Below are 13,736 nucleotides of genomic sequence, written 5' to 3' on the forward strand. Positions count from 1 at the left end.
GCTCTTATCCCCCAGAAGAGGAGAAACGGCCCCCGAGAGCAGAGCAGATCGCTGCCATCGGGTTCCCAGCACCTCGTGCTGTGCCCCCGACACGCCCTTGGCCAGCCTGGGAGTGGGTCTGAGAGGACCCAGCGCCCCCCTCCCCTAAAGGAGCTGAGTTCTCCTAAGGCTCCTATGAAACACATATCGCCCAAACATAAGCTGTGGCTAAGCAACCAGAGACCTTCCCAAAGGCAGGAATTGCAAAGAACCTCGCATCAAGAGATCTCCTTTTGTCCGGCACAGGCGGCCTCCCCAGCACTGGCCCCGGGAAGTAACCAGCCTCAAAGCACTCATCTGTCCTCAGAGGAGTCCTGACGTAAAAGCCCCTCAGAGACCTCCAGGGCCGTGGCAGCCCTGCCCACTGCCGGGCTCGGGGGCCGGCCTTGGGGACAGCATGCTTTCCTGCGGCCGGCCACAACATGTTCTTAGAGAACCCCGGGAAGACCCCGGGAGCATCCCTTTCATCCGAAGAGAATCCGAAGAACAAGCCCCTTTTTTCAGCTGTCTCAAGGAGGAGCCCTGCCTGCCCGCAGAAAGCGTTTTAGCGTGTCCATCTACCAGGTGCCCCCCTCCGTCCCCATGGAGCAGGGCTTTTACTTCTGAAGCTCTTCCTGGCGAAAAACAAGATCCCCTCCAGATCCCGATTTGGAGACAGGAACTGGACACACGTCTGTGGCCAGTGGAGGGGGCTGACTGATGACAGGCAGGCTGGCTGGGTCCCCCCTCTGATGGTCAGCTTCAGCCCGTTGTGACCTCGCGGGAACCCGGGCCAGCTGTTTATTTCCAAGATCGGCCAGAAGTGAGACTTTTTGTGCAGACTCCAGTGATTGTTAAATGTCGGCAGGCCATCCTGAGAGAGATGGAGCATCGTTTGAGCCAAGCTGCACATGTCAGGGGACTATGGGTTTGAAAAGCCCCAAATTAGCATGCCCAGGTGCTTTAACGGCATTCTGGAAAGATGCACCCACTGCTCATCACCTGGGGAGGCTAGACCATCCCACGTGCTGCCACGTCCACTCTTCAGGAATGAGATACTCGGAGCTCAAATTGTCCTTTCAAGCAACTTCAAGGATGCAGACAGGGTTTTTTAGAGCAGAACTTTGGAAACAGTCATTTGAGCTCAAGTCTGGCAGGCAGGTAGGGGGTGACCATGCCCAGAAGATGCTGGGCTTTTAGGTGACAAGGCCAGGTCCAAGGAGGTGCCAAGGTGGACAGGCAAGGATGGCTGTGTCTGTTCCCTTCCACTCATGCACCCAGTACCTTTGCTTTTCAGCCAACTTACACTTTGAACATGTTAATAGACGGTTACGGACTCGTTCGACTTTGCTTCTGAGCTTCCAGGCTTGGGAAAGTTGAAGAAGGTTCCAGGTTCTGTTCCCACCTCTGGCTCCCCTTTGAGTTTGGCCCACTTTTACAGCCTTTCCCTTGCCCAGGGGGATGTTCAGACCAGGGGATCCTGGCACACCTGGCGGGGCCTCTACATTGCCGGAAAGTACTAGAGCCCCCGGCCCTAGCTCCAACCCTGCTCTCTGCCCCCTCCTGCCCAGGTACCCACCTTGGCTGAGGCACTTAGGGAGAATCAAATTCCTGGGCTCTCCTCCAGAACAGTTGTCTCAAGCACCCAGGAGACCTTCACGCCCCACAAACTTGGGGGTCACAAGGCTGGTGGCTCCCAGTTGCTGTGAGGGGGGGCGCGCTGAGGCTCCGCATCCCAATCACCTGGGAGCTGTTTTAGTAACAGCTGTGACGCTCTGTTAAGTTCACCCTTTCAACATGTACGATTAAGTAATTTTTATTCCCAAGCCGATCAACCAATAGCCTGGGGAACGTTTATAATTATACCGTCGAGCCTCCCCCCCCGAGACTCTGATGCCGTGGGGTCTGGGAGTCTATGGTTTGTCTTTTTACGGAGCTCCCAGGAGGCTCTACTGTGCAGCCAACCATGGGAACCACAGGTCTAGGAGACATTCTGCCATGTCTACAGACGTTTTTGGTTGTCACAACTGGGAGATGCTGCTGGCGTCTAGCGGGTAGGGGCCGAAATGCTGGTCAATATCCCACAGGGCACAAGACACCCCCAGCAGACGGTGAGCCAGCCCCAAATGTCCACAGTGCCCAGGTTGGAAAGCCAGGGCCTACAGGAACTTCCAGTCCTTTCTGGCCCGAGGTGACCACATGCGACCTCCAGACACAGCCCATGGTAGTCCCCCAGGAACAGAAAAACGCACCTCACCTCCAACAGATCAGCACTGAGTAGAGATGTCGTGGAGGAACGTTTCTCAACGCGGAGCTCGAGGTCCTGCACCTCTAACAAGCTCCCAGGTGGTGCTGCTGGTCTGGGGACCAGACTGTGTAGCCGCCCAGGGTAGAGCCTCCCATGTCTCCAGGAGTGCAAATTCTAGATGGAGCCCTGGCTCTCTGGTGCCTCTGACACAGTCATCATTCCCTGGGGCAGCCCAGGTGCACTCACCCCTCCGCAGCAGGTAACCCGTAAACACGTACTTGTCTCTGCATTTCTCCCACCACTTGAGGGGGGTGTGGCAGTTATCTGAGAATTTTCCCTCATCAAAAAGAACGGAGCAGCAGCAGCAGCAGCGGTAGCGAAGATTCAGGAGGGCCCAAGATGTCCTCACTCTTATCCATCCCGCCCCTCCCTACCCTCCCCACACGCACCCCAGAAACAGCTGTGCCCCCGCCTCTGGACTTCAAGAGGAAGGCCCTTAGAAGGGTGGGTTTCAAGATGAGGACACAACTCCAAGACCTAAGCAACAGCTTGGGCGGGGGCCCAGTGGTCAGTCTTCAGTGACGCCCAGAGGGTACAGTCAACCAGGAGCCTGTCCAGGGTCCAGCAGGGTGGAGACAAAGCTGGGGAGGCCAGGGAGCAGCAGTGGCAACACCGGCCCAGGAGCATCCTCATCCCTGGGCGCAAGGGCAGGACTGCGGTGAGGAGTGCAGAGACATCAAACAGGAGACCTTCTGCAACAGAAGACACTCTCCAACCCAGTCATCATCCGCAGAAGGGGGCACCTGAGGGGCTGGGCGCCAGGTGGGCCATCCTAGGTTAGGGAGTGAGATCTGCCTCTACTGAGGATTGGGCAGAGACCGTGGCCTCCCTCCTTCCCCAAAGCCCAGTCCCTCACAAGGGGTGCAAGGCTGAGGCTGCCCCGGAAACCGTATCCCCCAGCGTGGGCAGCTGTGGGGGGAGGGGGAGGGGACAGAGTGGGGCATCCCTGGCTTCTCCCTTGGGGTGAGAGCAGGTGTCTGTCCCAGCCCAGCTCAGGAGCAGCCCGGGATCCCATCTGCTCTCCCTGGTTTGCCGGTCTCCTTAGTGACAAAAGGTCTGAGTTGCAGGTTGGACTCTGCCCTGGGCTTGTCCTGTTCCTGTCACGAGCCCCCACTGGCTCTGCAAAGCAGCCTGCTATCTGACCACGGGCGCTGTGGTCGCGGCTCCCCAGGGGAGGGCCCTGCCCTACCAGGCATGTTTGCTGAGGTTGGGCTTGGAGAGTCCAGCCTGCAGCCTGCAGCCAGCCATTGGGGCCCTAAAGGACACACAAAAAAAGGTCCTTATGTGAAACCCAAGAAGACTGGAAGGAGTTGTTAGCCCTGGAGGTCAGGATCAGTCCAGCCGGACAGGGGAAGGATGGGCAGGAGGGCTGGGATTCTGGGAACACTGCCAGAAATGAACTTCCTGGGAAGAACCTTGGATGGGCAGGAAGATTCCAGAGCCACGTTATGGTTGAAAAGACAGCAAGAGACAGCAGCAGTGTGGAGCCAGGCAGGACTTGGGGGTGGTGGGGGTGGGGGTGGGGTCTGGGCTCTGCCAGTGCCCTGCCTCTCCACATGGAGCCAGCCGGCAGCAAAGCTTAGGATACGAGCAAGACCACAAAGCCTGGTGGTAGTTTGAACTCTTTTCTTCTCTTTTGTTAAAAGGGGGAAGGGAAAGGGTGTGAGGTACCCCCGGGCTCTGGGGGAGGCATGCAGGCAGCCCCAGCAGGCAAGCGCTGGGGAATGGGTGGGAAGAGTCCTGGAGTTTCCCACAATTCTTTTCTCTGCAGGGAACAGCAAGGCTGGCTGACAAGGGGGTGGGAGAGAGGGGCGGGGCCCTGGGGAGAGGGGTGGCGGGCAAGGGGTTTGGGGGCTCACTCTAACATGAAAAGTCCAGCTGCCCCGTAAACTAGGTTGCGTCTTGAGGAGCGACATACATATAAATACATACACAGCTACACACCACACATGCGGAGAAGGCTCTGCATTCCCGAGGGTGGGGATCTAGGCCTGCTGGCCCCCAAGGAGCTCCAAGGCAGGAGCCAGCCAAGTCTCCGCTGCTGTGGCGATTCTCCGCAGCCCCCTGGGGTGGGGCAGGGTCGAGGCGAGTCCTCTGGGGAAGCTGCTTGTTCTCTGAAGTTCCGTCCACCAGCACCAAGACGACTCTGAACCACATCCATGCAAGGGCTGGGGTGCCGCGGGCCTGCGCCTCCGTGTTCGTAGCGCGGAGCGGCCTGTGTGCTGGCACCAGGGTCCGTCTCTCCCCTCCAGGGCTCCGGGGAACGGGGGTGCAGACAGAGGAGGGTGAAGGGGGCCCGCGGAGACATCCTCTCCCCCGCCCCACAGGGTCCTGGCCTCCGGGAGGGGGGAGGGGCCTCCCTTATCTCTCCGCCTCCATGGCGGGGTGGGCCCTCGGTTCTGAGGCGGCCTGTTGGGGGGCCAAGGGCGGCCAGTCTGACGCTGGGAAGGGGGTGCCGGAGTCCACAGGGGCGGCTGCTGTGGCTGGTGGTGCTGTGGCCCCCCACTGGGGGCGAGGCCGCGGTCGCCAGCTGGTGCCGCGAAGCTGCCGGTGGCGGCGTGGGGGAAGTGCGGCGGGGGGGACGTGGCCGTGGCGGCCATTGGGCTGCCACTCTGCCGCCACCGTGGAAACTCTCGGAAGCCTTGAGACGGGAGAACATGGTGAGGGCAATCGGGGAAGTTGGGGGGCGTGCAGGGGTGTTGGCAGGAGTGCACATCTGTGGGGGTGAAGAACAGAGTGGGGGGTGAGCACCCCTTTCCGGGAGCCCCCGGCCTCCCACTGCCTCCCTCCTAGGAGCAGACCAACACCCAGCCACCGTTGGGAGCTTCTGTGCCTCTTCCCTGGATGCATCTGGCTCCGTAGGACAGTCCCCTAGCTGGGGGCTCCAGACCCACGGGCCATGTCCCCGGAGGACCCTCTAGTGCGAGCCAGCGGCCTCTCCACTGCAGAGAGCCACGGCGGCTTCCTTCCCCTGCCCTATACCAGGAGCGCCCCCTAGCACCCCGGGGACTGCAGGGACACTTACCATCTGGTGGTGGTGGTGGCTATAGGGATGTTGGTCTCCTGGTAAAAAGGCGCTGAGGGCCGTCTGTGGGAAGAAAGGACCCAAGCTTAATTACCCTCTGGCCCCCCCACCCCCACCCCCTCCGTGGACCTGCGCCGCCCTCGTTCCCAGGATTTCTGGGGCTTGGAGTGTGGCCCTGAGCCTGGCTACCAAGGGAGAGAAGTGAGTGTAAGCAGTGTGTCTGTCACAACTCAACGCCTGCCACCTCCTAAGGAGGCGCCACAGGCTCCCAGGCAGGTCTGCAGGCGGTTGAAGACCCTCACACTGCCTGCCTCCCTCCAGCTTGCACTGTGACCTCGGGAGGGGAGCAGGCAGCACCCCTTCCTGGTGTCACAGGGAAAGGCCTTTAGCAGAGATCAGCTGTTGATTTGGGAGATTGGAGCCAGACAGTCACCAACTCCATGGGTGGCGGCTCCCTAATCTGAACCTCAATCTCCTCATCTAGGAGCCAGGGGACAGCAAAAGTTCCAGATGTTAAGTCTGTGACCCACCTGCCCTCTCTCCTTGGCTGGCCACAGGAGCCTGCCATGACCTGGGCCTCAGTTTTTCCAACTGCACCACAAGGAGACCGGACCAGGCGGCTTCCACATTCCCGTCCCTTGCCGCAGTAACCTCTTAAGACCCAAGTGCCAGCTGAGAGAGCCAGAATTAAGTAGGATGGCCTGGGTTTTGCACTCGCTGGCCCCCTCACCCAAGCCTCCCTCAGAATGTTTCTTAAGGTGTCAGAGCAGGGGGATGGCAGACATGCGGTCGGGCACCTGGGGTGGTGCGAAAGGGAGTGGGAGAGGGGGCAGAGTGTCAGACAAAGGCCCGGGGAGAGGGGGCTCCAGGAGCCCTGAGGGAGGTGCTGCATTTGGTCTGTCCTGGCTGGGGCCCTGCAGGAGGGGCACTGAGGAGAATAAGGGAACCAGCTGCTCTTGCGAAAGTGCTGGGAGAGGGAGTGTGTGAAGGGTCTGCCGGGCCCTGCCCAGGCCCAGGCCCAGCCCCAGCCCCAGCTGCCCTCCATCACCAGCCCCCCCCCCCCCCCCCCCCCCCCCGAGGCTCACCACCCTCCCCAGCCCAGCCCGGACCCAATCCCTTCCCCCGCCTCCAACACAGCCAGAAACCCAAGCTGGCTCCCAGGGCTTGCCCTGGGGTTTTGTTATTTTTTTACATTCAAATGAATTTTTCTGGAATTTCCTGCTGTAGATGCCCTACCCCAGTGTCCCCAGACAGGGTGTGGGAACAGGCTGGGGTGGGTGCTGGTCTCTAAGCGCCTCCTCAGGACTCCTTCCCACCCAGGAGCCCCAGGGGACACACCCCAACTATTCCTTCCCAACAGCAAATCCAAAGGCCATTTGAGTGAGGATTCCAGCACCACTGCTGCCTTAAAGCACCACCACTTAAACACACAGGTCCCCCTCCCCCAGCAGCCTCCTGTCCTCATTAACACCTGAATCACAGAGATGTGACCCAAAAACACTGTGAGCCTGCGGGGGAGGGTACAGAAAGAGTAGCCCCAGGGAGCCCCTCACTCGCTCTCACGCAAGGACCTAAGGTTTGGGGGTTCACAACCCATTTCACTTTAAGTAAACCTCCCTAGTATCCATATCCCCCACTTGACAGATGTGAAACGGAAACTCCACGAGCCCGAAGCATATGGCTCCTACCTCAGGAGGCCACCAAATCTGCAGGCAGCTCCGGCCCCTCTTGGGGACAAGGTCTCCCCCGGGCATTTCAATCCTCAAAGCAACACTTTTAATTCGTGTGGTGGAGCGACACCAACCCGTGCTGAGTGACAGCCCAGCTGGTGCCAGGCTCCCTGCGCTGGGCTGAGAGTCCAGACAGGCCAGGCCCTTCCACCAGACACCTGCCCGCCCAGCCCCAAGCAGGGAGGGAGCCATGTGTGCAGATGTGGGACTCAAGCAAACTGCCGTGAATGTGGTTTTGCAAGTTTTGCCACATCTAGCCCTCGAGACAAACAGGCTGTTTAGGGAGCTTCCTGCAGGGTGGGGCTGCAGGCCCTGGGGGCGGTGGGCACAAGGGAGTGGCCACTGGCTCCTTAGAGATCAACTCCCACGCTGGAGGTAGGGAGGAAACTGAGGCCAGAGGAGGAAAGGGAACTGCCCAGAAAGAGCAACCTCCCACATTGTGTGAAGACCACACAGGGTCGGCGGTCCCTGCTGAGAGCGCTGGTAGAAAGGTGTGAGCAAAGATTCCCCTGGCTGGATAGGCCACTGCTTCCCCAGGCTGTCCAAACCTTTGGGCTAGAATTCTGATCCCCTATCCCATTCTTAAGAAGCTGAGTCCTAGAGTCCTCAGTGTATCCCCTGCAGGCCCGAACACCTTTCCTGGGGTGGCTCCCCATCAGGAAACCAGGCTCCCGGCAGGCAGGGCACAGACACCGTCTGAGCTGTGACCTTACACCTGTGAGGGGTGGAGCTCAAGGACTCTGGCCTCTTCCCTAGATACCACCCTGGGTTATTTCTGGGGCAGTTGAGCTAGGCAAAGCCAGGTGGCCTCTTGGCAGCACAAGCTGTGGGCACTAGTGTTCTGTGGGTCAGGGAGGCCTGGTGGGTGGGGTCCTGACTGGGGCAGCCCCACCTCCTACCCAGCTGACCGAAAAGCCACCGGACCGTGTAAACCACGCCGTGCACTGTGCAGGTAAATTCATCTGCCAGCACAGAGGAGGCCACCCGAACACGCCTCTAGGGCGGGGTGCACATATGCACACTCGTAGCTGTAGTGTGGGGCTCCCAGCACAGCACCCGTACACTCGTGTGTGTACACGCGTGGGCACCAACTGCAAAACGGCGACGTGTGTGTACACGGAGCACACAGCCCGCACCCGCGCGCCGGGTGGACTGCGTGTTTACACACACGCCGACATGCCCACACGTAGCGTGGCGCGTGCGTAAATACAAATGCACATGTACGTGGACACACGCGCCGCCGAGCTAACCACTGGGCACGCAGACCCTCAAACCCACTCGTGCGGGGCGGCTCTGCCCACGGGCCCCAGAGCTCCCCGTCCCACCAGGCGGCTCCCGAGGTGGGGGCGGCGCGCGCCCAACTCGGCCCCAACCCGGGGCGTCCTCCTTCCGGCCGCCCGCCGACTGTCCGTCCGGGCCGCGGCGACGCCCCGCCCTGGCCGTTACCCGAACAAAAGAGGGGGAACCCCGCATCCCGACCGCCGGGGGACTCGGGGGGGGGGGCGGGCATCTCGGGCCCCGGTGCGGGCGGGCCGCCCCTCCCGCCCACCCCGCGCGGGCGGCGTTTCCGGGGACCGCGTAGACGCGGCCGCACCGCCCGGCCGGACCCGCACGCCGCGTGTGCGCGCTGCGGCCCGGTCAACGGGGAGCGCGGACGCCAGGACACTGGGCCGAGTGCGCGGCCCCGGCCCGGGCGGAGCGCGCACCAGCACGTGTCCACACCGACCCAAACACGCGTGGCTGGCGGGACGGACCCCCGGCCCCCGGTCCCGGCCCGGCCGCGCACCTCGAACTGCCAGTGGGCCGCCTGCAGCAGCTGCTTCGCCTGGTCGGCCGCGCAGCCCGCCGTCAGCACGAACTGGTTGATCATGACCTGGTGCTTGAGCTCGTCCATGTTCACGGACATGGCGCCGCCGCCGCGCTGCCCGCTGCCCTCCCGCCGCCGCTCTCCTCCGCCTCACGCGTCCACCATTAGCGAGCCGGCTCCGGCTAATACAAATATTTACTGTGCGGCTGTGACTCACCGAGCCTCGCCTGGCTCGGGGCCGCGGGGGCATGCTGGGAGATGTAGTCCCGCGCCGCCTGGCCGGCCGGGGGGCGCGAAGAGGTGTGTCTGGACTCTGTCCCTGCTGTGTGCGGAAGCGGGCGGCCGTGTCTGCGGGCCGTCACGCTCTCGGGGGTCCAGCAGGCGGGGCCCGCTGGCGTCTTTGCCCGGTATGCCTGGCATCCCTCTGTTGAGTGGGCGCACACTTGGGGGTGGGGGTCCCCTAGGAATTTTGGCACAAATCGGCAGCTCTAGGACACACAGACCCGAAAGCCTGTCACACAATAGGCGCCAAAAAATACTCCTTCCTTGGATGAATGAATCTGCCCTTTAGGGCTCTGCAGAAAGTCACCGCCTCCAGGAAGCCTTCCAGTCCCCCCCCCCCCCCCAACACCCAGAGCAACAAGTTCACGTCGCCCACTCCTGATGCGGGTCCCTCCCCGGTTTGGCGCTTAGCCACACACACACACACACTACGTCTGGGGATGGGATGGCGCGGACAAAACACGAGGTGGACAGACCCTGGTGCCTCCGGGTTCCCTCCCCGCGGGGCTCCCACTTTCCCACGCAAAATCTCGTGCGCTCTGCCGGAAATCTCGGCTTTGGAAAGCGGGCGCAAGGACCCGGCGGAGCCAGTTCCGGGGCGGCCCCGAACTCCTATTCCCAGAATGCCCCGGTTTATTTGCATCGTTTTGTCCCGAATGACGTCAAGTGAGTGAGGCCGCGCCTTGGCCAATGGGCGGCCTCAGAGTGTTAGGACCTGGCCATATAAGGTAAACAAAGCTGGCCGCCCAATGAGGCTGCAGCGGGGGCGGGCGCTGGGCCGGGGCCGGCGGGGGCGCGTCACGTGGCGGGCGGGGGCGGGACTGGAGCGAGCGGGAGAAAGGGGGAGTTGCGGGCAGTGTTTACAGTTCCGCACGCGCCGCTTCCGGGTGACGTCTAGGGTCGGGTGTGTGGGACCAGGGCGTGCTCGCAAAGGGATCCCGGGCGGGGAGGCGAGGAGGAGTTTGGCGCGGTCAACCCCCGCTCTGACTGACCTTGGCCCGGTTCCGAGAGCTCCCTGGGCTCCAATTTCATCCGTTGGGCAACCGATGTTTGGGCCCTTACTCTGCCCTGCCCTGAGCCAGCCGGGGTTACAGCGGAGAGCAAACCCGAGAAGGGTCTCCTGGTGGCGAGGGTGGGTTGGGGCCGTGTGTCAAAAATCCCAAAGAACGGATGTACAATTGTGGAAACGTAGAAGTATGAAAAGTGCCTTCGGGAAGCTGATACAGGCCCTGGGGGGTTAGGGTTAAAAGTCATTGAGAGGTTTTACTAGATCTGATCAATTGTCCACTTTAGGCTCAGTGTGGCGTCCAGATGGTGGCCGAAGGGTCCAGTCTGGATCAGGAAATGTTTTGGATGCGTCTGGTTCTAAGGGAGCACCCCACCCTCCCTACCCAGCGCTTCACTGTTAGAATTGCACCGGATGGAGGGAGCTATCCCACACCGGAGGGGTGGGGGGAACCCCTTCCTGGGTCCTTTCATCTTTCCAGAGGTTCTGTCTTTAGCTGGTGGGAGGAGGATAATGGGAGCCCGGTGGACAGGGCCTGAAGGGATCCAGGGTTGTGGGGGCCTGGGGAGTGCTGGGGCACCAGGATAGCTCCAGGGAGACCTGCACAATGAGAGTGCTAAGCGGCCTCCAAGGGCTAGGTTCCCTGGCCTAGCCTACAGGCAGGGGGTGGACTCTCAGTGTCCTCTGCCAGGTGAGCACCTCAGCCTGGTAGAGGTATCCTGTCCTCATGGGAAATCAGATTTTGGTGTCTCTTCTGCCACATGGGGATCACTCAGGCTCTGCCATTTTTTGCAAACCCTGATAGTGCCAGGACATTCCTGGTCTTGTTAAGAATGGCCCCTCACCTTAACAAAGCATCATAAGCATGAATTAACGTGGGTAAAGCGCTCGGCACAAGGTAGTGGGCTTTGGATGTGGTTTCTGCTATCACTATTCCACTGAGACAGAGCGTGATGGACGGTGAGATGGTTCTGGAGCCAGATAGATCTGGTTGTCAGTCTTGACTCCACTGCTTAGTGACTGATGTTGGATACAAGTAGTGTAGCCCTGAGCTTCATTTCATTTGTGGAACCCAAGGTAGGAGTGTGGAGCTCTCCCAGGACTGCTGAAGGTATATTAATATCTATGAAGTGCTCAGCACTATTTCTGGTACTCACCTCTTTGCCTCCATCTGGACCACTCTACGAGCCCAAGCCTCATTTTACAGATGAGGAAACTTTTAAGGCTGGAATCCAAACCTCCTTACACTCTTGCCTGTGTTCAGAGCCAGTGGAGAACAGGCACCCATTAGCCCATGAGGGTGTATGTCTGGGAAGTGAGAACGGGCAGTGTCCTGGCAGGGCCTGCTAGGGGATTTTCTTGTTCAAGGAAACGGGAAGTACCTTCACCTTTCCTCCTACCCTTATCCAGCAACACTCAGTTACCTGCCCAGGCTTGTCCAGCTCAGAAGGAGCTGTTCTGGCTGGGGTGGGGCAGATGAGGCTAGCAGGAGCAAAGGTCACTCTTTTGGTCCCCATGGCCCCGCTAGCTTGCTAGTTTTCCCAAGGGCAGCAGGGGAGGAAAAAACAACCTTGTTTTCAGCCAGGATCAGCCTGGCTAAAGAATGGACTTTGGATTTCTTAGCAGGCGCCTGACAGCTGGGACCAGTAGATGGGGGCAGGGGAATAAAAGGTATTTCTAGCCGTACCATCTTACCTGAAGTTCAGGGAATTGGAGACTCTGCCAGAGCCTCCCCAGCATGCCCTGGCCTCCTCCTTCCCACCTCCATTTTTAATTTTTTTAAGATTTAATGTTTAAGCAATCTCCACACCCAATGTGGGGTTTGAACCTACAACCCTGTGATCAAGAGTCATATGCTCTGCTGACTGAGCCAGCTGCTTCTATTCTTTCAAACACTCCACAGATCACTGGGTGCCTGACTCTGGGAGCACAGGAATGAATAGGCGAGGATCCTGCCCCGTCAGAAGGCTCAGAAAGCTAGACTCAAGGGACTCACCCCAGGTGCCCATAAACGGTGCCCAGTGTCTTTCAAAAGACCCAATGCTATCGCTTTTAGGTCATTTGGCTAAAATTAAGTGTGAAAGACCCAATGCTGGTTGACTGAGGGGACTTGAGATCTGGCCACTGACTCACTCTTGACCTCTGTTCTTATACTCTACCCCCCACCTTGATTTTAGCTACGCTGGCCTTTGAGCTCCTGGATCATACTCAGCTCCTTATAGCCTCCGGGCCTTTGCACCTGGTGTTTTCTCTTCTTGGAACCTGGATTGGCTTACTTCCTCAGAATTGCCCCCCCACCTTTGCTCTTATTTGTATTTCAAGTCCTGGCTTAAACGTCACCTCTTCAGAGAAGCCTTCCCTGACGTCCCTATCAATAAGTAGGTGTCTCTTATTATTTTTTTAACTTTATTTATTTTGAGAGAGAGCGCACACATGAGCAAGTGGGGGAGGGGTAGAGAGAGTGGGAGGGAGAGAATGAGAATCCCAGGCAGGCTCCGCATGATCAGCGCAGAACCTGATGCAGGGCTCGAACTCACAAACTCATGAGATCATGACGTGAGCCGAAGTCAGATGCTTAACCAAATGAGCCACCCAGGTGCCCCTGTCTTATCATTTATTTGCACCTCTATTCTCCTATAGCACCCACCACATTTTGTTCACCTTTTTAATGTCTTTCTACACTAGCCTGTGTGGTCCACATCTAGCATTCTTGCATTTGATCCCTGTTGCCTGGCTCATAGTCTGGCTCATTGCCCATCACATAGTACCTGAGTAATAAATATTTGTTGAATAAATAAATGAATCAGCACAGATGTTGACAAGAGAACTAATAACAAATCAAAAAAGGCCTGTCTCCCAGCGGGGCATGGGTAAGCACAGAACAAGTCCAAAGCTCTATTAAGAAGGATGTTTAATCAAACATCCAGCCCATGGAAATGGCCCAGGATGTATAGGAAGGACATGCTCCTAGGATTGTTTTTCAATGAGAACGTCAGGATCTATGCTATCCCCCAAACAGGAAGGCCAGTAAATTGAATTCAGTTTTGGTATATGTGTGTGTGTATACACACAAGCGTTATATGATTTAACAGAAGGAAAGGGGAAGGAAGATCACAAAGAGTGGAGGGGTCTTCAGGCCCATCCGGTGGCAAGAGCCATGAAACATAGTACATCTGAATGTTCCTGCCTCTGGAGTAGGAGGGGAGTGTGGCAGTAAAAGGAGTGGCTTTGTTCAAGTTCCAGCTTTATTACCATGTACCTACAATGAAGCCTGAGTTGGGTACCTCACGTCTCCCAGCTTCACTCTCCTCTTCTGTGAATTGGGAATTAAAACCTACATCAGAGGGGCACCTGGGCGGCTCAGTCGGTTAAGTGTCCAATATGGGCTCAGGTCATGATCTCATGGTTTCTGAGTTCGAGCCCCAGCGTTGGGCTCTGTGTTGACAGCTCAGAGCCTGGAGCCTGCTTCAGATTCTATGTCTTCCTCTGTCTCTGCCCCTCCCCCACTCATCTTCTCCCTCTCTCTCTCTTAACAATAAACACTTAAAAAATAAAATAAA

General features: G+C 58.7%; 1 protein-coding gene across 1 annotated transcript; it reads right to left on the minus strand.

The window, feature by feature from the left end:
* Positions 1 to 4,571: 4,571 nt before the first annotated feature.
* On the minus strand, positions 4,572 to 9,494 carry UBALD1 (UBA like domain containing 1). Its single transcript, XM_053894060.1, is given in 5 exon segments — positions 4,572 to 4,773; positions 4,776 to 4,938; positions 4,941 to 5,042; positions 5,352 to 5,414; positions 8,868 to 9,494. Coding segments are annotated over 5 exon segments (534 nt in total). The 5' UTR covers positions 8,988 to 9,494; the 3' UTR covers positions 4,572 to 4,687.
* Positions 9,495 to 13,736: the final 4,242 nt, after the last annotated feature.

The sequence above is a fragment of the Panthera pardus genome, unplaced genomic scaffold (assembly GCF_024362965.1).
Source record: "Panthera pardus isolate Hobbes unplaced genomic scaffold, ASM2436296v1 HiC_scaffold_4, whole genome shotgun sequence".
Lineage (NCBI taxonomy): Eukaryota > Metazoa > Chordata > Mammalia > Carnivora > Felidae > Panthera > Panthera pardus.